Below are 26,343 nucleotides of genomic sequence, written 5' to 3'. Positions count from 1 at the left end.
AATCTAGACTCAAAATTATAATCACTTTTTTTTTCAGCTGATCAACCTATTAAATAATCAATACTCTGACAACTCATAAGATTTAGATTTGATAAGCAGACTTAATGCTAGTTTTAATACAATATAATAAAAGCCCAAACTGTTCAGTTGTTCAAACAAATCATACAAGGACAAAAGGTTGCAAATATTTAAATATACATTTAAACTAGTCAATATTATATCTAAAGCTTCCTCAAATCATTTCCAGTGTTGGAAACATAGGCAGTTCTTTATTAATGTAGCGAGGCATATAATGGAGGAGAAAAGTCAGGCGGAGGAGGAAAAAGTGTGAGACAATGTGTTGAAAATCCCAAGATACTTTCTTTAAATAACACTGACCCAGCTGCAACATCGCCTCTGCACCTCCCATCAAACACACAGTTTCTCCTCCCTGTGAACACATGCATTCACATTCGTGAGCACAGAGGAACCACATCAGTGTACTGCAGAAGCAGAGCGTTATTGTTTATGCATTAGTTATTAACACTACTCACAAAACAGGCTGAGAAGACTGGGATGGAATCAGGAATACGTTTAAATTATTTTAGGATTTAAAAAAAAACTTTTATGCATTTTCCTTTTTCTCCAGAGTGACACAGCCTTATCCATGTTAAAGAGCCCAAAGTCCACATCAGTGAGTTTTTCTATCCCTCAGCAGACAAGCGTGCTTTGTAGCTTTCTTTTCATGAACTCGATGACCAGACTGGGTGCGGTGGCCAGTTTGACACACCGTGAGTGATATCCTGAACAACCTTAACAGACTGGAGCTAAATAAAGATTTTCAAACAGAAGCTAACCAGCTTCCCAGAGATAAAATTACTAAGATGTAAATGTGAATAACATGGGTTCTTTGATCATTTTGCCTTTAAAATGCCTATTAATAATTTCAGTGCATTCAAATGACAATCAAATGTGTCCCAAGCCAAAAAAATAAAAAATAAAAAATCCTCAGATTTACACACAGGTGCTAAAAAAGATAACGAGAACCCAGTTAAAGTGGACATCTCCTTTAATTTAATTTTGAAACTTGGGTATGTCTAGATTAGCTCTGCACCATCATAATCTCTGAACACTTTGTAGTTATTTCAGAATGAGTAAGAGCTTTCTGCTGGGCGAGGTGTCCTCCTCACAGCGAGAGGCTTGGGGAGCAGGGATTGGGATGATGGTAATTTATGAATGTGCACAGCTCCTTGTGCCGCTCAGGAAGCTACAACAGCTCATAAACAAAAGAAAAACTGACAAAAACATGACATTTTCAAGAGTGTTGCTAAGTTACTAATTGCTTTTCTTTGTACTCAATATGTGAGGTGCATGTTAGGTGGAAAATACAAACTATGGTTGCTAATGCAAGTAAACATGTTACTGAGCGGTTGTAGAAGCAACAAATGGATACACGCAGGTTGACCTACGAACAAATGTATTAACACAAAGTATCGTTAGCCAACTAGCTAACTTTTCAGTCAGTGTAACCATGATGTTTGTACTAAAATCCGTTCATACATCTAATGCCATACATCTTTGAAACAGTTTCACTCGCTGCTTGAAGTTCAGACTTGTGTCCCTTTAGTGTTGGAACAACCTCGACTTTCAGCTGCAGTCTCCCTGCAAAGCCATGTCGTACTGGTTCCTGTTAAAAAATCTGACGTCAGTGAAGTGTGGCCGAGAAATCTAAATCCATATGGCCTGGGATATGAAGGTTAAAGATATGACATAGACTTATGATATAAAGACATCACATAACATAACATAGGTAACGATTATGAGTCTCAAAATTCAGATGAATATCTGTAAAGTTATGACATATAAATAACAAACCAAACAACTTTTATTGTTATTTTCCTGTGTTAAACATGGAATACAAGAAGAAAGAGCAAGAAACATCGGTTTACAGTTACAATATTTCATATAAATGTCCAATTATTAACTTAATTTGGATTTAACTATTCAATACTACAGACCACTAGGGGACAATGTGGCTCCATAGGCATAGTCATTTTCCAAAATGATGATTTCTTCGTTATTCTTCCAAGTATGATCGTGAAAAAGGTCTTAAAATGCAGCTCGTAATTTCACTGAGAACCTGAAAGAACTTGTACAAAGATATTTGTAATACACTTGTACAAATATTTGTAATACACATTTAATACAGTTTAAATGTAGGTAGGGAGTGTTTTAGCCTGGTTATTCTTCTAAGAGGGTCTTAGTTAGTACTAAGTCGTTTATTCATCCCCATAAGTTTATGGGGCAGGTCTGTGGAAAAAGGGACTGAGAAACCTTCAAAATACTTTCATAGGGCGAAGGTTCTTGTAAATGAGACGATCTCTGTGTCTTTCTTGGTGTAGAAATCCCCATCTGGTCCCTACACAGAAACATCCCCCCACAGGAATGTTGGAGTCTTCCAAAGGTTTAAGTGTGTATTAAGGCAAGCTAGCAGCATGGAGCGACAGAGAGAGATAGAGCAGAGAAAGAGAGAGAGGGAGAGACAGGATCAGGGAGAGAATGTCAGTTGCTGCAACCTCCACCACGCCACAACTAGTAGATAAACCAGGTGGGCGAAGTGCGATATGGAATTACTTCGGCTTTAAAACAAATGAGCACGGTAAAGCCATTAACACCGAGGTACCACTGTGCAAACGGTGTTACAAAACATGTCTGGCCAAGGGTGGAAACATTTCCAACTTGGCAAAACACTTAAAGGACAAGCCCACAGACCTACATAAGGAGTTCAGAGAACGACAGGTGATAACTTATATACCCATGAAAAAAAGCAGCATTCAGTGCTAAAAGCAAGCAGTGCCAGCCACCTTCACTCTCCACAAAAGTAGCTGTAGAAAAAAATTAAAGCTGCATTGCAATTAGCTACCACTTTCTCTGGTTTAAATAGCCTATTTATATTATTTTATGTTATATTTTATTCATTTTAAAATCGTGTTGTCTGTGCGTTAGAAAAGCCTGTCTTTGGGGTATTTTAATTTATTTACTGATGCATAGTTAGATTTTTTATTAAAATAAAGTCAATAATGACATTTTTTTGTGTTTTCACTGCCTGGAGAATCCAGGAACTTTGAGGTGATAGTGGCTAGGCAAAGTTCCACAAGCGAGAGTTTGAGATTACTGGATGAAACCTTCAGCATAGAAATATTAAAACGTGCCCATACCGCTTTGAGCTGTAGGTGACATTTAAGGTGATAATACATCATTGACCACAAACTTGGAAAAGCATGACCTTTAAAAAGTAAGACAAAATATCACGATTATTTATCTAAAAATATTAAGTTTTCTATATTCTATATTTCACAGAAATGTATGAGATTATAAAATACAAGTGGTAAAAGTAAGAAAACCCCTGAACATCTTCAGGTCTGACATGTTGGTGGGTTTCCTCGCCTGAGCTTCATCATTTCTGTTGTTCTGTAATCCGTCTTTGGTGGAACAACTTGCATTCATGGAGTCATCTTGGTGCGTGACCCATGTGCAAAGAAAGTTGCCCTAACAGTTTCCTAAAGAATTCACAGGTTTAATTAAAAATTCTTTCCATAAATGATGGAAAATCTCTCTAACCCAGAAGAAGCAAAATAGGCACAAATCATAATGCTGCCAAACTCATGTTTCACAGAGAGATTTGCAGTGTTTTATTCTTTCTCTAAATACTGATGAAGAAATCCAACAAACAAAAACTTGTAGTTTTTGAAAACGCATTGGGGCAGCAGCATCAGAGCCAGTGACTCAAAGAAACTGAACAAGCTGATAAAGAAGGCCGGCTCTGTGCAGGGGACTGCTCTGGAGCTCTTGGAGCTGATTGACCAAAGAATAATGTTGCAAAAGCTGCTCAATATAATCGCCAATACTACGTTACATAGAGAATAACCACAGGTGGACTTCAGTTGCAGCTCTGCTGCAATAAGGACAGAAGGTAATTCCTGTCCACAGAAAAACCTTTAACAGTGACTGCAACATGTATTAATGACATATCTGCCTTAGATTAATGATATAGCTGCCTTAGAGTTTAGTAAAGCAAAGTATTTTTTCCTATTTCTTATCCATCTATCCATTTGGCCTTTAAAGCAGAAACTCAAAGACGAACAGCTTCTCAGGAGAGATTGTTATTTATTGCAGGGTCCCAACATGATACTTTGCTTGAGCAGGATTACTATGCTTATGTATTGGAGATAATGACAAGCATTTTCCCTCTGTAGCAGGAAACCTTCTCTTCTCAGAAGAAAGATGTTTTTTTGCCTCCAGGTCTGATACCAGTTTGACCTATTTCATGATGATATAACAAGAAAATGATTGTTCAACAAGTAACTCCAGGTCCCTTTGTGACCTAGCAGACCGTTACACACCTACTCTTGGAGCAATCGCTGTTGTTCGATCACTCCCAGAAACGATAACAATTAGCCTGAATTTCCTACTTTCCAAACTCTTTGAAGATGGATTTTTAACCCTTTCCAGGCTGATGAGTACCAACATCTCTTTTTCTAAACTCCTCAGAAGTCTCCCTCAGGTTACATTTCCTCACATGTACTGTGAAGATCAGATATATATAATATTCCTGGTCTTAAAATACTCCAACATGATTGTGATCCCATTGACTGAAAACCATTGACTCTAATTTTACTTTCATATTAACTGCTAATCCTAAAGGTTCATATGCTTTTGACACAAATGCATCCCAAATATTTTGTCTGATGATGATGTGGATAAATCTAATGCAAAAAAATGTCAAAAATGTGTTCAGATCACATCTGTCTAATATCTATCAGATATTTTATGATATGTATTATTCAGTTATTATATGATTAACTAAATATTTGCTGATTGATTAATTACTGCCCTCATATTGGGATTATGGAAAACAAAAGTACTTTACTTAAGTTACATACAATGTTTTCCAGCATCAGGTACAGTCATATGAATACACCCTTTCCTTGTTTTACATATACTAAAGTTATTTGAAAAATAAAGTTGACTTACTTTCAGTTTTGAGGTTTTACAAATCAGGACATAATAAAATGATCTGGTCCTTCAGGTTCAACCTCAGATGAACAGCAACACATGACATATCACACTGTGTGACAACAACAACTGAGACAAAACACAGAAGCAATGTGTGAAAAACTAAGTGAACCTTTACTGCTTCCACAGGAATTAAGAGGGTAAGTAGCAGCCAGGTGCACTGATTAATTGATCATCAGTTAGTGTGAGCACCTCTATAAAAGCAGAAGTTTTGTCAGTTTGCTGCTCTGGAGCATTTAGGTGTACGTTAACACAATGTCAAAGAGGGAAGACATCAGCAATGATCTTAGAGAAGCAATTGTTGCTGCCCATCAATCTGAGAAGGGTTATAAGGCCATTTCCAAAGTATTTGGAGTCCATCATTCCACTGAGAGAAAGATTATTCACAAGTGGAAACATTCAAGACAGCTGTCAGTCCTCCCAGGAGTGATTTTCCCAGCAAGTTCACCCCAAGGTCAAAAACCCAAGAGCTGCATCTCAGACTCTACAGGCCTCAATTAGCATGTTAAATGTTAAAGTTCATGACAGTACAGTTAGAAAAAGACTGAACAAGTATGGCTTGTTTGTAAAGGTTGCAGAAGAAAGCCTCTTCTCTCTAAAAAGAACATGGCAGCACAGCTTTGGTTTGCAAAGATGCATCTGAACAAACCACAAGACTTCTGGAACAATGTCCTTTGGACAGACCAGACCAAAGTGGAGAACATTGCTGCAAACCTCGGCAACGTTGGAAAGAGGAGTGGGCCAAAATTCCTCCACAGCCATGAGAGAGACTGATAACGTCATACAGAAAACCATTAGTTCAACACATTACTTTAACGCATGTTGTTACAATATTTGTTTTTCCAAAAGATCATGAAGAGAAACAGAAGTACTTAAGATGTCAGTCACCTGTTTAAGCTTAATGAACAGTCTGTATTTAAAAAAACTGACTTCTTCTTGTTGAGAGTTTCTTTGCACTTATAGTAAAATTATCTACTATATTTGTTCCCCAGCAGTTTTCAACCATGCTTAAAATCCAACCCTCTTTGCCAGCAAGACTGTAAAAAGTGACATTAATTAACAACACGTACATGTCAGATGCCGCTGGGAGACGAGCTCTGGTGCAGTTTTTACGTTTAGTTATCTTAACGTGATCTGAAGTAGCAGCATCCTTAGAGGGCTGAGCTCATTAATTATTCACCAAACACATCAGATTGGCTCACAGTGCGTACTGTACACCAGCGTCCAGACTTGACAGGTTTATATTTGCTGAAGAGTTGGACCTACACCATCTGTTTGTTGTTGCAGCTCTGTGTTGGTTTTTGCATGCTATCCCAGAAATTCAACCCACACAGTATATATTCTTAATTCTGAATTCAGAGCTCCACCAGCTTCCACAAAGCTGTCGATAGCTGTTCAGTTTCTGTTTGTTTTCTTAACCTTCTATATTTTATTTGGCTCACGTCCAAGAACAGTGAATCTCCTGAGTGTAATGTTTTGTAAAATAGAACAAATAAACTAAAATTTCTAAAGAGCAAATGCACCAAAACAAAGTAGTCAGCATGGATGATTGGGATGCATTATTCAAACCCTGTTTGCTGTGCAGAGTGAGCAGGAGCTGCCGAAGTCAAGTTGCTTTTTATGCTGCAGGTTTATGAGGTTTGCTTCAGGCTCAGGAAGACATTTAGCAAATCACTGCTGTTCTGGGAAGGGTGAAGCTTTGTCGTGTTATTTTTATCTCATGATGTGATACAGAGGCACCAAATACTGTGTCATATGAGAGGGTTCCACCCACTTTTATCCACAAATTGATCTCCTGGTACTGTAAGTAATTTTTTATTTTGTAACAAACTAAGAGCACTCATGCTTCTGCAAAAAAATTCCAACTGAAGTTGAAGCTGTCGTGCAGCTCTGCAGGAATGTAGTGATGAACCAAAGTGTGTGAAAAGTTACTGCAGTTTAGATTCAGGATAATATAAATGTGTTTTATTACAGTCCATGCAAATGTCAAGATATTTTACTAAACCCTTTGAACCTGCTGGTGGATTTAAAGGCATGTTTTATTTTTGAAAATGCCAAAAAATAACATTTATTTATCACAGACAAACAAACAAAAAACAATCGTGGAATTAATAATTTGGAATTCTGGCTCCATTTTTAAAAACAAATTTGAACTTAAAAGTGTCAGAAGGCAGAAAATACCTAAAGGTTTTTTGTATTTAATTTGTTTTGCACAGTTTATGACTTAAACAGCTTAACCTAAAAAATAAACACTTATTGAATTTTGAATTTGGGTGGTGCCTGATCAGGCCCACCAATTAGAGCCGATGGAGCTTTTCCGTGATGTGTTCCCACTGGGATGGCATCACATTCTGTTGTTTTATCAGAACCTTTAGCATCAGTATTCAGCTCGCTGGGTAAACACAGTAAAACTGGTTATTTCTGTATCAGTATGTAAGTCAGTGAGTTAACACTGAAACGCTGAGCGAATGAAAACAAGAAACTCAATGCTGTTGCTTTCCTAAACTCGAGTCTGGTGATTGTGAGTCATGAGACTTCCCTCGACCTTTCCTCCATCCACCTCAGGAGGAGGTTAACTGTCCTAAAGAGGCTGAACAGAGGCTCAAAGACCAGGTTGTACAGAAGGGGAATGAAAAACTACATGCCTAGTACCTAACAAAGTATAAAGTTTTTCTTCTGTGTTTAATTTCAACAGCTCTTCTTTTATTGCAGCCTGAGAATAAAATAGTTATTTGTTAACTTTTTTTCAAAAGTTGTATTAAGACCGCTAAAATCATTTAGATCTGATATCACACTGTCTGCCTTGGCTGGTTTTTATAGAAGATGTGTGAACAGGCAGCCAATATCTTTACTTTGATGTTTAATGAGGACTTAAAAAATGTTCCTCATGAGAAAATGAGAGATTCACCAGAATCATTTGGTTTCTTTTGGAGGCAACAAACACATGTTCAGTTTATTTTAAACCGAATCGTCACCCATTTATCAAACCATAAATGGGTGTTTGTTTTTTTCACTAAAACTTTGGCTATCTAGAGAATTATTTCAGATAACTGTTTTAAGATTAAAAGCAGTGAAGATGCAGACGGGAAGTAAAAGCAGTGACTGTCTTTGGGTAAGCAAACAATAATTTGTATGTCACAATAGTTGTCACGTTGATGTGGCTTTAAATGTGTGTAAAGAGTGATGGAATAATTTGTAGTGGAACTCATCTATTTATGTTGACTTCTGTGTTCCTCTCACATTTCCTCTGTCAGAAAACGCCATCCTGTCGTTTGGTTACGGCTCAGAGGGAGGGACTCCTCCTGTAACCGAGCCACCAGTCACCTTCTTGCCCCCCGCTCAGCCCCCCATCATCTCTAAACCTGCTCCCTCGCTTCACGGGAACGCCATCAAGCCCATGGACAGCGCTTGCATGTTCTCCACTTGTGCCAACCTGCAGGTGAGTTCAGATGGTTACAAACCACATTTATAGTCTTTGCCTGAACACCAGGCATCACGGACAGCTGCATCACATGTCAGCAAACCAGGAGAAAACACAGTTCAGTGAAACATGACCAAGCAGATTCTGCCCGCATGCAATAGAAGTTCAACAGTCAGAACCAGAACTTTAGACGCAGCTGCATGTTTTCCAGGCCAGGTAGAAAGCATGAAGTCTCCTCTGTGATGACAGCAGGTCCAAAATGTCCTGACACACTCATCGGGTACAGTTTTCTTACTGAAATGCAACAAATGCACCTGCAGGACAAAGACCTTCTGAAATATAGATGGTGAGGCTTGTGGCCACGAGGTGAGCCCACAAAACTACTTTTGGCAGAATATTAAAAGATGTTTCATTTGCAGCTATATCTCAGACTCAGAATCATCAGAGCAGCCTTTTCATTTCATCCAGATATTTGATTAACACAGAATCCCCTCTGTGTCAAGGATAAACAGGCTTCTGTGAAGATTTTCTGACTCTTCTTGACATCTGCAAATTAAACTCTTTTTACACTCTCAGATATCCTTCTGTCCACAGCACTGTCTTTTTTTGGCTGTGACTTCGTTATCTTTAACTCATGAGGACCTGCTGTGTCGGATGGTTTTCAGATAGTACAAAAAGTGTATTATGGCTCCAATTCTCAATTTAGTTTTTCTTAGTTTGGCAAAAAATCCAAATCCAAGGCATCCTCACTTTATCACCACATTAGGACACCCATGACTTCTTCATACATGTAGAATTTAAGTATTATTTTCTGATTGTTTAGTCCACTCATGTTGTATGTTGGATAAGAGCCGCATGGGACAATAGCACTCCTCAAATGTTGATCATTTAAGAACCACTGGACAGCTGTTTTTGTTTTTCCAACTGAGTAACACAGGATAGAAGAGGAACAGGTCATTTTTACTTTGGTAGCCATTTCACTGCCAGGATGCCATGATTTCCAGCTGAAACAAATGCATCTCCTCATTTTTGTGTTTGACTATGATAGCTGCAGTGAGGAAGAGGGAAATAATCTCTTTAGTTGTGTTAAATTGTTCAGAATGTTAATATCAGATTATCAGGAAACAATTGTTGTTGAGACATTCATTTTAATACTGGAAGACATCTAATATGAGTATCTCATAGTATGGTATAGTATAATGATAAATGCACTTGTATTTATCAAGCACTTTTCTTAAAAGCAGACAAAGACGGATCATTTGAGAAGAAGGACTTGAACGTTGAAGGAGAAGTGAAGAACTCCACAACTGCTGCAACTAAACTTGTTTTGTTTGTGTTCTTGTGTGTCTGCATCTAAAATTTCAGCCAGCATTTTCATCTGCAATGATTCTGGTCTGAGGTCTCTAAAAAGAAGAGTTCATTTAAACGTTAATGCAACATGTTATTATTCTTACACTCTCGAGCGCTATCCATGGTCCTGAAACGTGAACGTCTCAGTTCACAGCTGTGAGAGTTGATTTAACTGTGATTTATTCAAATTTATCTGGATTTGTAAATTTGTCCATTAATTTCTTTTCAGTCCTCATGAACACTTTTCTCTCCATTACATTACAGGCCCTCAGAAACTTAACTTCAACATAAACTGGACTTGAACCGTTTTAGGGCTGATGAACTCTATGTTTTGATAGCCCATAATCAGCTAAATCATTTGGATTCAGGACCAGCACCCTTGCAAATTTGTTTAAAACTTGTTTCACCATTAAAAATGGCTCATGTATCACTGTATTAGTATTTCATTTGTATGAGAATATAATGTATTTTTGAACAAAGTTAGGAAACAGTAAGAAAAACATTTGCTTCTAGGAGTTCAGTGTTGACATATTGCTTTTTAGGTATTATACATGGTGTAGACAATAAAAGAAAACTTATGTAAATACTTAAATCTGTAATTGGTTCATTAGTTTGAACCTGTTGCTTATTTAACAGACAAAAGTCCCAAGAAAGGATTTTCAGTGTCTTCACCAGCAAACTTGCAGGTAGGTCAGTCCACGTTGTTGGAAGTTGTGGTTTTCCGAGCTCCTCCATAGCCCATGTGGCTGTATTGATCATGGTGGCATCATGGTTTCTCATGCAGTGCTGAGGGCTCCACGCTCATCCAACAGTGGTTTCTGTTCTTGGGCTTTCCACACTGAGATTTCCCCAGACTGAATCTTTTCACAATATCCTGTTCTGTAGATGCTGAAAGACCAAAGTTCTTTACAATCTTACTCTGAGAAATAGTTGTTGAACTTATTGATGATTCTCTGATGGAGTTTGATACAAAGTGTTGAGCCATGACCCATCCTTGTTAGAAAGACTAAACCTTTGGTGGAGTCAACTTTTATACCCAATCCTGACACCCTCATCTGTCACCACCTGTAGATTCTATAAACTTTTTTTGACTTTGTCTTTCATAGACTCCAGAACAACTTTTACTGATTGTGTTTCTGCATCAGATTCTACATTTGTTTCTATTTTCTAAATGTATCAAATCAAATAAAATGTTATTTATATGGCACCTTTCATATATTAAAAGCAACACAAAGTGCCTCACAGAGGCTGCAAACAACAATGATAAAACAGAGAGACACGAAGACATACAGACACACACACACACACACATAAACACACAAGCTCAGACCCACTGCATCTATTTGAGAGAGACATGGCTGGGCACCGACACTTAAGGAAAGGAAAATGCCACCCTTGGGGGCCAACCACACTGAGAGGGCTCCCGTAAAGAAGAAGACACTGAAAATCATCCTTTGGACTTGTGTCTGAGGACAATGGTTCAAACTAAGAAATTACAGGATAAAATATAAAATATACTAAAAAGGCACAGCTTTACTTGTTCCGTTTTGAAGTTTTAAATGGAAGGAGAGTCATTGATTACATCATGTACAGTACTTAATCAGAGACAGAGGAAGTGTTGCAGTGGTTATGAAATGAGAAAACATATCCAGACACAACAGCGGAGGTTTGAGCAGAACAGATTTATTCGCTTCGCTCTCCCTCACCTTCACACACATTATTGTAATTCTGACTGCTTCCTGTGAAAGTGGAACCTCGTCTGTTATGAAGAGATGAGTCGCGAGGCTGTGGGTGAAAGGCCAGTTTAAACTGCTCTCCATTTTGTAAGACATTAAAAGCAGGAATTATAAAACAGCTGAACTGATTTATTTATTACTTACTTACTCAGGACTTTTGATGACAAAACATAACATGAACAGTGATCCATGGGACAGCTTAGTTCAGCTTGATGATCCCAGTCAGGGGCAAACATGTAGTTTTTCTCTGTTTGAGTTCCTTTATAAAGTTACAGTAACTTATGAAATGCATCTGCTCGCATGCTTTAACCTGCGCTTGTGAGGTTGTAACTGTATTTATCTCATAAACCTGTGATTTTCCCCACATAGAACCAGTGACGCTGGCTGAATGACGACTGGTGCATCAAACACGAAGATTAGATTAGATCAGAGTTCTGGAAAACTCAGCGAAGATTATTTATGAAATGAAAATTAGATGAAACAGTTCAGGCTTAAAGCTCTGACCTTCACACTACCGGTATTACAAAATCTTTATTTTATAAATCCTTCACAGTGGAAGAACCAGGGCTGTATAGCTTTTGGGATCTAGATATCCAAAGTGTGTTTGTGTTGTTTCAGAAAAAAGCAATGTCTTTTAGACACCTACATGTTGGACAATTTTTGAAGATCAAATTTGATTTTCTCAATATTAGAAAAGTAGGAAAGAAAACATAGTGCAGATTGTGGCTGACAAGGCTAATTTATGTTAATATGTTTTAATGTTGCCAGGGACTGAGTTAGTTATGATACAGGCTGCATTACTCAGAGGCTAATCTACACTGAATCGATTCACAAATATCGTTGGCTTATGATAAGCTCAGTTTGACTGAGCTGAGGCTGAGTAACTTCACAGCAATGTGCTAAAGTTGACGAAACGTAGTGGCGGTATTCTTATTCTTCAAAGATTCTTTAAGCCCATTTAGACTCACTTCTCATTACAGCGGGGCCATCACCTCTTGTCCTCCACTTTCTGAAAAAAGAAAGATGTTCCCACTTTAAGCCTTGGGTAAGAACACTGACTGAAGCTCTTCCCTTTGAGAGAATTTGATTTATTCTCAAAGACAGAGTGAAATTTTATCAGTTCTGATGAACTGTTGCTTCGAAATTTATAACACTGTGGTACTGACGCAACCACAGGAGATTCCAAGCAACCACAACTGAAATGATAACTTCTTTCTTTTTTAGGATTCAGTGAGCATGTACTGAATGTTAAGTAAATGCTTAATATAAACAGTAGCATTAGGCTGTTGAGTAAGACATCAAGAAGCAGCAAATCTTGCTTTAATGGATCCTGGAAATATGACATCTACCATCCAGTTCATCAGCAGCAGCAAACTATTGACAATCTTTGGCCACTCTCCTCAGCACTCCCTGGGGCTTCATTTGAGGGTCCTCCACAAGCGTCCATCAACATCTGGGCCTTTATCTTTATCTTTATCTCAGTGTTACATTTAGAAATTATTTGAAAGGAGTCAGCTCAGATGCCTCAGCCATTAGATTAGGATGTTTCCTGGTTTCCCTCCTTTGGAGGTTTTTATGACACTTTTATCTGGGAGGAGCTCTCAAAGAAGATCCCCCAGAGCGAGCTGGAGAGTGTTGAGGGAAGAGGGATGCCTGAGTTGGGCTTCTCTTCTGGACCTGTTGCCTCTGTGACCCAACCATAGACAAGTGGAAGAAAATTGATGGATGGAAAATAATAGCCTCAAATAGAGAGGCTACCATCACAGTCCATTATAAACATTAGCAGGGCAAATTATGTAGAATCAGCCCGGGCTGGCTCAACTCTGCGGGTGAGCCATTGAAAAAAGCACGGCTGCATAGAATTCCTCATCCTGAAAGCCCGACTAACTTCAATGCATGTCATTTAGTCTGCTGGTAGAACCTGAGCACGGATGGTGATACTTTTTCATACTTTAAAATTGAAATTGAAATTGAAATGAAGCAGCTTGTTCTCCTTATAGTTCTGTATTTCAGTTAAAAGCATAAAGGAACAAACTCAGTGCAACATGTCAACCAGTCAAGGCAGCCGCATCAAACAGAGCTGCAGCTGCTTATTAAATAACAAATGGTCTTCGTTCAGCGGGGCAGGACATTTGGTCATAGTGTAGATATTTAAAACTATTCGTGAGATTTTGGGGCAGAAACTGGAGAAATATGAGCAACATTCATTGAACTCAGACTGTCCTCAGTGTAGTTTAGAGAAACTTGATGTCATTACTTTTTCAATGCTCATGAAAAGAGGATAAAGCATCTTTGTGAATCTGTTATAGTGACTTGCATGATTGATCAGTTTCTGCTTCTAGAGAATAAACATGACCAATACTCGGTGACAAGACAGAATAATCCCCCCAAACCAGCTAATGGATTCACATTTCCTACTGAGCAATATTTCAAGTTAATTCACAGCTAATGACATCGGAAATACAGTTGTTACATTCAGTAATTTTAAATTGATGATTAATGTTAAGAATTTTAACACAGTCATCTAGCGCTGAAAGTCTGGGCTTTTACTATGATGTATAATAACACCAGAACAAACAAGAGATTAATTTCCCTGAAAAACAGGGCAGGTCTAGGAACATGAAGATTCAGCCTTTTTGTTTTTTTCAACCACATTTCCTCCAGCATCCAAGCTGTCTATGAAATGCTCTGAATATTTTGATCAGGTACAACACGATGAGAGCAATCAGCAAAAGGTTTATTATTTCTTTTAGCAATATATTTATAGTGAGGAAAATCTAAAGCATAACTTGAGGAAATCTGAACACTATCAGACTTTTTTCCTCCGTTATTCATGCCCCATTTCTGAATAATGTCAGACTCAGAGTACTGAATTAAATTTCTCCAGTTGTTGATTCAGAAAGCTGAATGAACATATGTTTGTGGAAATCTTTCAGTGTGTTGGACCTAATGAGATGGACACTGGAACGGAAGATGTTTTTCATGTTTTTTCATATTCATTTATACTTCAGCTCTGTTCTGCTTTGGCTGTTCAGAACATGGAACTTCAGTTAAGGTGAAGTGGCACAGTGGTGTTTGTGTCCTTTCATGGCTGTTAGCTTCTGTTGTGCTCTTTGTTTGGCTTGTCTAAATTCAGCCATGCCTCAGGGTCGATGAAGCTTCCTTTTCAGTCCAGCCTGCAGACATCCTTGCAGTACAGAGATGGTTTTTGATGCCAGTGGCACACTCAAAATACAGCAGATTTTTTTTGTTTGGCTATTGTCCATTCAGCTGCTGTGGCCGTGCAGGTATTGTCCAAACAGACATGCCATGATTTTATGGGGAGTGTACATTTATGAGGAAGCAATAAAGTTATTTTCATGATAAATTATCTAAAAGTGGCAAAAAGATTCAAGCATTGCCGAGTGGTATTTCTTAGAAACATTAAGACAAGTTCCAAATCTCCTCTTTCTGGATTACCAAGTGCTGATTCTGACCCAGGGGTCACATTTAGCAAATCTTTTTATTTCTTTCTTAAGAATCTAATATAGCTTAACTATGATGGTAGCTTAGTAACATATTTTGAGGAATCCTTTAGACAAAAACATCTGAAAACAGCTGAAAAACATCCATAGAAAACGTTCTTCATATTTTCCATGTTTTGTATTTTGTTTATTGCTGTGCTTATTTATCCAAACTCACATTGTGCAGCAGCAGTGTGGACTCAGAAACAAAACTAACCACCCGTAAAATCTCTGTGAGCCACAGCAGACAAACCCTGAGCAAGATGGTACTATTTCACATCACCTGTACACCATTTAACACACTGTGACAACATGAATTCACCCTGCAGCTCTCCAGCTGGTTCAGATTCAAACTGTTATCTGTCAGCACTTTCCAAACACATTTCAAAATAGTGTTTGCAGTAAATATGAAACCTCTCGTCCCACAGCAGCTCCAAAGAGACACTGAAACAGATAGATGATAAGATAAATTCTAGAGGAATGTGTATGCTGTACATTACCTCATGACTGCTGTCGTGCATTTCCTGGAATGTATCATTTTCTCAAAGCTATCATTTTTGCAGCCAGTTAACAGGAAACAGGCATACAGAGGCGTCCGGTGTCAGAGGAGGTTACTGCAGTCGATATGATAGTGATTCATCTGCATGGTTTAATGATCACCATATATAGCAGTGTGCTTTCAGCCAAATATGCATTTTCATGGGTTTGCAAATATAAACTTCAGAGGAAATGATAATGATCCAGCATGCAGGCAGCTTTCAATGATTTCTCTGTCGCAGGAAAGAGTTTTTTCCATCTCTTTGAGTGATAAAATCTGATTGGCTCTACCACCCAGACGACGGGAGGCGATATGCTAATGACGCGCTGACAAAGAGGCTGATGGAAGATAAATGAGTGTGTGTTTGAGCAGTCATAAGCATGCATCTTTGTCATCATTACAGCTCTCCATGTCAGTGATAGTGAGGTTTAGGACCCTTATTTTCAAGAGTTTTGTTCATGACAAATGAAACCAAAATTTTAGATTGTGAGGTAAAATATACATCTTATGCTTGATATACTCTTTTCTACAAATGGTTCTGAGAGGTTAAAAAACCATGAGAAAGTGGTACTGTGTTTACGGTTTGCTTTAGAACCATCACACAGGCCAGAGGATGAAGTGGTGCTCACAAGTGCTGCTGCTGTTTAGGCTTCCAGAAGTTGGCCAATCAGGAGGCAGCAGATGAGATGATGTAGAACCTGAAGCTAACATTTCCCCTGTGTGCATAATGTACTTTCTGTGGTGTAGTGGTGCTCTACAATTGAGGATGAAGACTGCAGTTTGTCCAAATGGTTCTGATGTTGCGTTGACATTAAAATCCAATACAATGAATAATGTGGCTAGGATAAGAGCCTTCCCAACACACAGTTGGATAAACAATCATGTTTCTGAACTGTATTTCATGCTAAGCTATAATAGTGGAGTCGCACAGTAAAAATATGAAGTTGGAAAGGAGCATATAGGGTTCCTTTTAACAAGCATACAAGACTAAAACGGGCACATCGGTAGTTTGAAAAGATTTTCTCTAAGTGGAGTTGTGAGAAATACTTATCTGCAGTGAAGAGTGGTCAATGCTGTAAGTTTTGAGAAGTAAGGAGGAGATTAGTCAAGCTAAGTTACTCAAAATAGGAACACCAAATTTTCTCCACCTACAACTCAAACCTAAAACTATTTGTAGTAGTTTGTAAAGTACTTTTAAATTATTACACTGCCTATTTATTCTGCTGTAACTGACAATTTAGCTGGTGTAATACCCAAAACAAATCCACAGTGTATGAAAAATGGTGAGATGTATATGGCATACAGGATGTCATTTTATCGAAAGAGCCTGGGAAAATCAAACACCATCTTCTAGATCTTAATGAAAGCGATGTTGGTAAACCAACAACTCCTGGCGGACTCAGATGGATACATGGTTACAAAATCAGCTGCCTGATGCAAAAGTGACACTGTAAAATACTCTATATATTACATTTGAAGTTTGAATTATGTTAGATGTTGAGAATGCTTCTTTTGCCCCATTCTGAGTATCTCAACTCATCCAACAGCCCTCCTCCCCGCGTTTCAAAATGGAGTATTCTGACAGCTGTCTACTACACACTGCACACAACTTCATTTAAAAAATGCCCTGAAATGACAAGCCTTTCTCTGTAGGAGCTGAGAATGGGGCTTCTTAATTTTTATTTTTTCTGTTGTACAGGTAATCATTTATCTGGTAATTTTGTATGTTCCTGTCTACATGTTTGACCTGTAGTTTTGTAGTAAGCAAATCACTCAGAGTCAAAGAAAGTTTTCTGTCTCACACTGAGCTCTTGTTTTTCTAGGAGGGAGGTCAGAAGTGCATCCCATCTGATGATTTTGAGTGTGAGGAGGTGAGCAGCTCTGATTACATGCTTCTGTGTGCTTTGAGAACTAAATATGGAACCAACAGTGTTCATAAAATCTCACACATGATGGTGATCATTCAAACACAGATTGTGTCTACTATAACTCAAACTACACAATGCCATAATCAATTGTCAGTAGTTAGAAAAACCTCAGAAACAGGTGTGAGCAGGTCCCTCTTTTACTTCCAAATAAGTTAAACTTTATTAGTTCATAATCATTTATGCATGTCAGTGCAATTTAAAGCAGTCAGCAAGATTTATTTTTTTCAAATTATGATGTAAATTAAACTTTGAGCTGCATTCAAGTTACAAGTAGAGGACTGAAGTGTTGTAGTTCATGCAATTACCAACTAAATAGAAAATAGGCAAAGAAAGAGGAAAACATCAAGGAATATTGCAGCTACAGCACATGTTCAGTTATTTCACAGATACTTTTATCCAAAGTATCAATCAAACTATGGTGAGGCATTAAGTTATCTATGTTATTAAGTTATTAAGTTATACAGTTTTTTTCCTGAAGAGATTAATCTTGAGAGGTTCTTAAAGGGAGGGGTGAGAGGGGTGTCCCTGCTCTGATAGCATTTGAAAACACAAATGAGGATAGTCTGGACTGAGACTGCCTTGTTTTGTAGTGGTGACAGTATCAGATGACGTTCCTGAGAGGAACACAGTGATCCAGAAGGAGCATAAGCCTGTATGACTGGTTTTAAAGTCACTCTGTAGACAGTTCAATGAGGACTGATTACAGTAGCAGTGTGAAATAATTATGGTGATTTATTAACAGAAATGGGACATAATACATATAACTATGGTGTTACTGCTATGAAACCCTATGAAACGAGTTGTTACGTTTTTATTACTTTAAATTTAGCCTTTTTATTTACATATACCGCTCTACACAAAGGCTTACCCAGAAGGACAACACGTACGTCGCCATATTGATTACAGTGGCCTAGAAGGGACAAAGGCTGGCGCAAGCGCGATTCGCTGCTACTTTCAGACGATCAGCTGATCTGATTAAACAAACGTAACGTTTTCTCTGTGTCCCTGATGAAAACTGTTGATTCATGTGAGTTTATGCACCAAAACTATTAAGTAGCTCAGTTAGCTGGACAGAAATTACTCGGCGTCATGTTACGAAGATCAACTAATTTCAATCAAAGTGTAACATGACACTAAGAGACTTTGAAGATAATGTCAGCCAAATAAAATGTGTGGCCTGCTAATGCTATCCCTCTATCAGACTAAATACAAACAGCTGTTAGCCCGATTTTTTCATTGGAAGCCCAAGAACAAGCTGGAGAATTCGTTAATTAAAAAAGTATTTATTAGTGGTCACAAGTAAAGTATATTGCAGCGCTGGACTCGGAGTGCCAGAGCTCCCGCAGGAAATCCGTCAGGCCGAGCCCCGTTATCCGGAACCATGTCATATTTATATTCAGCTTTATCTCACAGAAGTTGTATTCACACTTGTCAGAGTATAATTGGCCAGTTTTGAGTGGCGTGATCAGGCCAGCTGCTGTCCTTGTTGTGTTCTTTGGATGTGATAAACAATGTGTGTGTGTGTGTGTGTGTGAGTGCTGTTTTAGGCGTGGATCTAATGTACCAGACCTATCTGCCCTAATAGAGATGTTTTGTCTGACCCAGTTGTTTATGTCATTCTAAGGTCTTGGACCATTTAAGGTCATCGATTGTGCAGTATGAGCAGAGTGGAAAAGTACCAGCTAGGAACATAGGTTATTTAGTAAAATACAGAATATGAATTTATAATGTCTAAGATCAAAGCCAATTATAACACAGCCTTTTGCCTTACGCAGCTAATATTAGCTTTTATTACCACGCAGGTACCACCTGGGGTCCAATGAATTGAGTTTTGTGGACTGAAATCCAAAATTTTGCAGCATTTTATGACATAGCACTGCTGCTTTACAAAGCCTGCCTTAGGCAGTTTCTGAACTCCATGTTTTGAGGAAGGGGGATTTAATGAAGGAGGTTGTAATGTAAATATTAGTGTAATATCCCATATGCAACTCACATATACACAGCAATCTATATATTGTCTTTTTTAGAATGAGGTCTATGAAATCTCCACTTGGAGTGGGCAATTAAAATAATCTCAAAAGGCTTTTCTGGATTACAGTTGGCTGCAGAGAACGGGCTCCAGCATGGGGCTCACCTGTGATAGATGCTGTGATGCAAATGAAGTGTTAGATGAGAGATGAAGAGTTATAGTATTTATAGCAAATGTTACAAGCTAACAGTTGGCTTTTATGAGACGAAGGGCTCTTATACACCAAGGTAGCATTCACCCATCATCATGTCAGAATCTGCATCTTGTCTATCAGTTGGAGCACTCTCTCTTATTGACTGTTCATTGTAGCAAATTAATGTACAAGAAAAAAGGTGGCAGTGATATCAGAAGACAATCTCTTTTCATTTTTCATCTTAATTTTGGTCATGTGGAGTAGAAAACACTGACTTGCTAAACCAGCCCAGGTTTTTTGACTCATCATGTATTTGTATTTGTATTATGTATCAGGTGACCAATCACAATCTATAATATATGAAGAGGCAAAGCAGGGAAGAAACCTGAAAAAAAGATTGCAATCTTTGCTGATGCATAAATGAATAAGCCGATCAATATCACTACCTCATCATCAAATATGAGTACAGTAGATCAGATCAATGTATTGTAGGTGCGTTCTAAATGCTTTTTGCACCAAAGAGGCATATCGATTCAAACCAGTCAGCAGGACTTTTGTTATTGTCAAAGTAAATTTTCTGTCACACAGGTTCTAAGATGTTGATCAAAGGGGTTTTTTGCTGTCCAGTGATTTTAAAACGTCTTATAAGATAGATATGGATATGAACATACAGGCATTATTTCATTCAATGTGCACTAAATGTATGAAAATTTTTCATATTTTTGTATTGATTTTGATTAAACTAATGTTCAGCAAAAACAATCTCTACAGTAATCAGTCGCTTCTTTATGACATCTGCGATACTTTTTCCATTTTATACGAGAATTAATTTGTTGGGAGGCTGGACTTTTACATGTGTCTGTCTCTTGTATTAAACCTGCTCTGGAGTAGGGGATGTTTTAGGCATAAGCTGCCATGGTGATAAATCATGGTAAGAACTGAACTAACTTCATGACACAGAAAATCCAAAGTTTAAGCTGAAGTTAACTTGCTATCCCACTAATCCTGCTTGGCAGTGCAGGCCCAAGCTCTAGCTAACAATACTGAAGAAAACACACTTTGCTGCATCTACTTTTTTAATTTTTTTGTAAATCTGTGCGTGACCTTCCACCTTCCCTTATTGTTTCACTTGTGCAGTACCACCCCTTTTAAACTGCCAAGCTTTGTCTTCTTTTGTTGTGTCTTTAAAGAGTCTTGAGATGACTTTTGTTGTGATTTTGTGATATATAAATAAAATTGAATTGTTCGTGTTCAGTTTTTCCAGACGCTGAAACCACAACAGGAAGTTTCTAGTCACTGCTGGTTCAGTGTATAAGAACCCTAAAAAGTTACAGCTAGTAGATAAAGAATTAAGTAACAAGTTACAATAAAACTGTAAAAGAAATGTTAGGTCTACTATAAAGACTAACCTGATGGGAGGTCGCAGTCACAGTCCTCAGCAGCTTTCTATGCTTACGACCTAATGTCAGTTAGAATCACATTGAGGAGTTTTAGTTATATTTTCTCCCTCACAGATTTCTTTGTACAAATATGTTCAAATACTGGTGTATATCCTTAACTGAAGGCAGATTCCACAGCTGAAATTAAGGTCTGTTTTGGAGAGAGGAGAGGAAACTATCAGATGAAGAACATGAAGGCAGTTAGTGTTTAATACAATGTGGTACCAAAAGCTCAACATCAATTATTTCTACATAAAACATTCATGAGATTAAATGTCTTTTTACCTGCTCAAAGCAAAATTAATTCATAAATTTTAAAATATTTATCATAGAATAAAACATCTCCTTACAGAGCAGCTATTTGACTAAATCACTGAGACACACAGCACAGACCCTTAGCCTCCTCTCCCCAAATTCTTCTGCTTATCTTGCAACAGCCCAATTTAACTTCCTATGATTGGTCCAGTCTGCACCATGGTTCAGGACATATTTCCCATCTGTAATATATCTTGGTTACATATCTTGGTCACATCTTGGTTTTGGTTGCAGAAGCACCTTTAAGGATTTAGAAATCAGTATATTTTATTTTTATTTATGGTTCTTGAAAAAATACCAGGTTTAGCTGCTCGTAGTGGGCTTCCTGTTCTCTATATCTGTCTCTTTCACGTCATCACCTGGCAGCTCCATCAGCAACATCCTTCTCCAGACAGACTACACATCTCCCCTCCAAACATGTCCAACCACCTGTTGCTTTTTTTGTCTCTGTAACATCAAATCTTTGAAAAATAAGCAAACATTAGCTGAAGCTCTTTATCTGTATCTGAAGGAGTTTAAGTTTAAAAAATGGTTATGGTTATTTTACATTCAGGTACTGTAGCAGCTGATATTTAGAGAATTTTTGGCAAATTAACTGGAACACAGCAGTCATGTAAAATAAATCTTGTTCTCTAACACTTTTGTGTCTCTCTCTGCTCAGACTCTGTTGGCCCAGGGGTCGGTAGACTCTCAGGACTCTGTGGGGCCCAGAAGCAGCAGCCGGCGACCAGCTCCACTCCTCCACCACATCTCTGTGACCATGTGTGTGTCCGTTCTGCCAACGCTTCTACGTTACGTCTCATAAATGTGAAGTCACACACATAAATGCATACACACAAGACAGATAAACATATACACACAGACACACTCATAAATGTCAACTAACAGCATCAACGACGGCCATTTGGAGGAGGAGCTCTGGAGGACGCTCTGATAAGCCGTCTGACTCACACAGCGCATGGAGGAAGAGGAGGGAGGAAAGCTAGACTGTGGTGTGTGTGTGTGACTGAGGGGGGAATATGAAAGGCAGACAGGGAAAGACTCTCGGGATCACAGTGACTTCATTTCCAATGGTCTGCAGGGTTTAAGAGCATTCTGTGCAGCCCGGCTCGGACTTATACCCTCCAGCTCCTCTGGACCCGAGACAGCTGGGCTGAGAAACACAGTGCTAAAGCACGTAACCGCACACACACACACACACACACACACACACACGCACGCACGCACACACACACACGCTCACACACACACACACACACACACACACACAATGGGACAACAAGTCTTTAAGTTGGCAGTGTTGGAGGGAGAAAGAAACGACAGGGCTGGACAGATGGGGCAGATCCTTCTATGGTGTTTGTCAGCTCAATTTATCACTCCCCTGGACCTCTCTCCTGACAAGAAATCTATACTGCATACATACAACACACAAACACACACACATATTCTGTCACCTTCCCCTTAGACCTCGTTAGCGGGCAAACAGGGTCCCCACATGGACACAAACACTCATGCTGTACACCAGTGTGCTTTCTGCGGGTCTTTCTCTTCATTCTGTTGTTAACATTCTGTACAAACTTCATTCAATGTGGAATATGAAAAGAATCCAGTGGAAGAGTGTATATTTCACATAAGTGTATAGATGTGTGTGTGTGTGTGTGTGTCTGCATGGGCGTCTGTGTGGATGTATCTCTACATGGAGGAAAACAAAGGAAGGATGACCAGAGTGTGAGAATCAACTGAACAAAAACAAAATGTGATCACACAACTTAAACATTGAGGTTTAAATTCAAGTCATTCCAATCAGACACATTAGACATCAGACACCTGAGCAGCAACTATTTTTTAGGTTTTAGGCAGCTTCATTCTTAAATTTCTTTGTTTGCTTTATAGTTAGATGAAATTGTCGACACATTTTCATACTTTATCAATAATAAATTATGTAAGCTTTATTTTGGTTATGACTTCTTAGAAACTTTACCTGAGCCGCAGTAGTCGCTGCTGTGAGCTGATGACAGAAACAAACAGTGACTTCAACGCCCTTTAACAACCTCATACGACGTGATGGTGCATTGAACCCAAACATTACTCGCATGAATTCGACTACTGGAATGTTCTTGCAGCATCCTACAATAAGCAAATATTCGCCCTTTGAAATGAAGAGGAAGAGGTAACATCTGTAGAAACCACACACCTGAGAACCATCATTAATGAGAGGGAGGAATTCTGTTGCTCCCTTGTTCCTGCTGTGGAAACATTCACTCTTTAGCCTGATGTTTTCAGAGTGTTACCTCTCATCACAGTTATGTCATCATTTTCAGTGAGTCATTATACGTTTGGAGCAGTTAAACTTCAGATAGAGCTAGTTTTGGGTTGAAGTAGACGAAACAGAATAAATATATTTAAATATATGCTATACTTCAACTGTGATGAAAACAAGTGGCCTCTCAATGGGCAAGTTAGTAGCTGGGTTGGGTACAGTTAAGGTTTGCTTCAAATTTACTTGACAACTGGATGGAAACATCTATAACCTGTAATGAATTTACATCCAAGCATTAAAATGTTATCTTTGCATTTGGTCCAGTTACTGAAATCCTTTGACAATGTATTTTGGGTTGATAATAGAACATTAGAAAAAAATCCAGTCAACTTTTTGACCACTGAAAGTACAGCTGATATCTAACTGCCAACAAAAATGTGTCTGTTAGTTTATCAAATCGTTAAAATGCAAGTAAGAACCAGTTTCCTTCTTTCACTGGTGGGAGTATTTTTAATTTGAGTTAATGCTATAAAAATATTTCATAAGATTTTAGCACAAAGTGACACAAACCAAGCAATGATTAAAACAAATTAACATTGGGGAAGAAGTCAATTAAAGGCCAGTTTTCACAGAAAGGGTATCACTTTGTGATTAAAGACCATCACCGCCTCGGCTAACTCATTAGTCTCCAGATTTTGGGTGCATAAACATCGATGTGTTGAGTGAAGCGCTCACAACTGTGTTCAGTTGTTTTCATCATTCTAATCACTTCTTCCTTTTTGTTTTGCTTCCATAAATGTGTTCAATGTGTGCGAGTGTGTATGGATGTGTGTGTGTGTGTACTTTACCTCTGGCCACTCTGTGAGGTATTTTTTATGTTTCATAGAAGCTACCAGGATGTTGTGCTGTAAGATGGTTACCAGGCTTAAGTTGGGCATCACCTCCTGCCGCCACAAGCTGGAAGAAAAAGAGATCAGCTTCTGTGATTATGGTGTGGCCTTACTTTACTGTTCTTTCTTTTTTACTTGAAAGGGGAAGAGTGATTATATCTGCCCTGCTAGCAGTTCAGATAAAGAAAGCCCGATGTTCAACACTTTGCTTTAGATCATTATAGTCCAAACTAGACAGACTGTCATTAAATCTGGTATTAATATGTATGATCCCAAGAGGAGGAAGCCCCTTTCACATTCATGAAGCCCTTTCTATTAAACTTTCACCTTTCCCTTTGGTACCATCAGGCTAAAATGTGAACAAAAAGAGGGAGCATCAATCATAATGAAACGCTTGCATTGCAGATCCAAAATATAAAAAAATCAGAACATCATGCATATTCAAGGTCCTCTGAGGGAGAATCCAAATGTATATAGTGACCATCTGCCTCCAGTATCACCAAACTGGGGGGGGGGGGGGGGGGGTGATTAATTTTACATTGTAGAAAAGTCTAAATCCAACGAGTAGATTTCATCAAATAACAGTTATCTTACTCCTGATGATCCCAACAGATGAAGCATTTCAGTTTTAAGCTAATTAAAGTCCTTCATCTCCACTATTTGTTAAGTTCTAATATTGTTGTCTTATGATCTGATTGATTCAATGATGTCTTAAAGAACACCAGTATAGGACAAATTTATGATTTGGACCAACATTTTCATGAAACTTCTTAAATTCAATAAGGTATCAACATTCATGGTCCCCAGAGGAGGTGTCCTCATATAAACAATGCAAACATACAACAAAATCTAAAAGTTAAGCATCTTTCTCAGCAAATGTCATCTTATCCAATTCTTAATTGATGTGTTTATCTGGAAAGAATAAAATGTTATCATCAGAAAAACATAAATAAAGGAAGATGCAGTAACAAACATTTTAGATTAAGAATAAAAGGGGTCCAACAACGGAACCCTGAGGAACACCACAAGTAATATTTGCTTTATATTTACAGCACTTTGTAAATCAGTATTATGCTTTTACCATCTGATAACATAAGGTAAAGACAGTTCAGCATTCTTGCTTCACTGACACTAAAAATCACAATATTTATCTTAATGTCGACCAGATACACATTCTCTGTCAGGTCCTTGAAAAAAAAATGACCTGCAATGGTTTATTGAAGGTTTCAGCATCTGTAGGCTGCTAGCAGGGCTTTGTGGTGTTATGATTGTGTGAACTCACAGTGGGAGGATAAAGAAATGAGAAAAAAATGATGGCAAGGTTGTAATTTTGCTGATCTGTTCGTAAACTTTAACAGCGCTACAGCAGTGTAACTCAACTATGTGTCTGGAGATCTAAATAAAAGTAACATCTGTAACAACAGCTGCTCACGCTCTTTTCTGATCATCTGAATATGACTTCCTTCAACTTCAGGTTGTTTTTCTTTTCTTAAGTTTAACATTATTCTCCATCTTTCTGACTTTTTTCCACCAGCAGCACTGGTGCTTCTGACTGAAAAACGAATGGGATAACTAGACTTCAACATAATACTTTCAGTTTTTTTTTGTAAACAATTTAATGAACTTACTAGATCTTATTTTTAAAGGAAAGTGTCAGAGTGAAGAGGTGCTTTGTGAGGGGGAAAAAAGAAATGCATAAACGCCATAAATCTCTTTTCATTACCACAGCTTTTGAATAAATAAATG

General features: G+C 38.2%; 1 protein-coding gene across 1 annotated transcript in view; it reads left to right on the top strand.

Annotated features, from left to right (window-relative positions):
- Positions 1-25,997, top strand: part of gfra2b (GDNF family receptor alpha 2b) — a 165,223-nt gene extending 139,226 nt beyond the window's left edge. The window contains exons 8-10 of the mRNA XM_072372204.1: positions 8,310-8,494; positions 17,427-17,474; positions 22,109-25,997. Coding sequence (XP_072228305.1) covers positions 8,310-8,494; positions 17,427-17,474; positions 22,109-22,252 — 377 coding nt within the window. The 3' untranslated portion in view covers positions 22,253-25,997. The remainder of the gene's footprint in view (positions 1-8,309; positions 8,495-17,426; positions 17,475-22,108) is intronic.
- The last annotated feature ends 346 nt before the right edge of the window (positions 25,998-26,343 follow it).

This window comes from Leuresthes tenuis, unplaced genomic scaffold (genome assembly GCF_036924035.1).
Source record: "Leuresthes tenuis unplaced genomic scaffold, fLeuTen1.0.hap1 SCAF_19, whole genome shotgun sequence".
NCBI lineage: Eukaryota > Metazoa > Chordata > Actinopteri > Atheriniformes > Atherinopsidae > Leuresthes > Leuresthes tenuis.
Note: the sequence above shows the minus strand (reverse complement) of the source record. Positions and strands in the feature narration are given on the sequence as shown.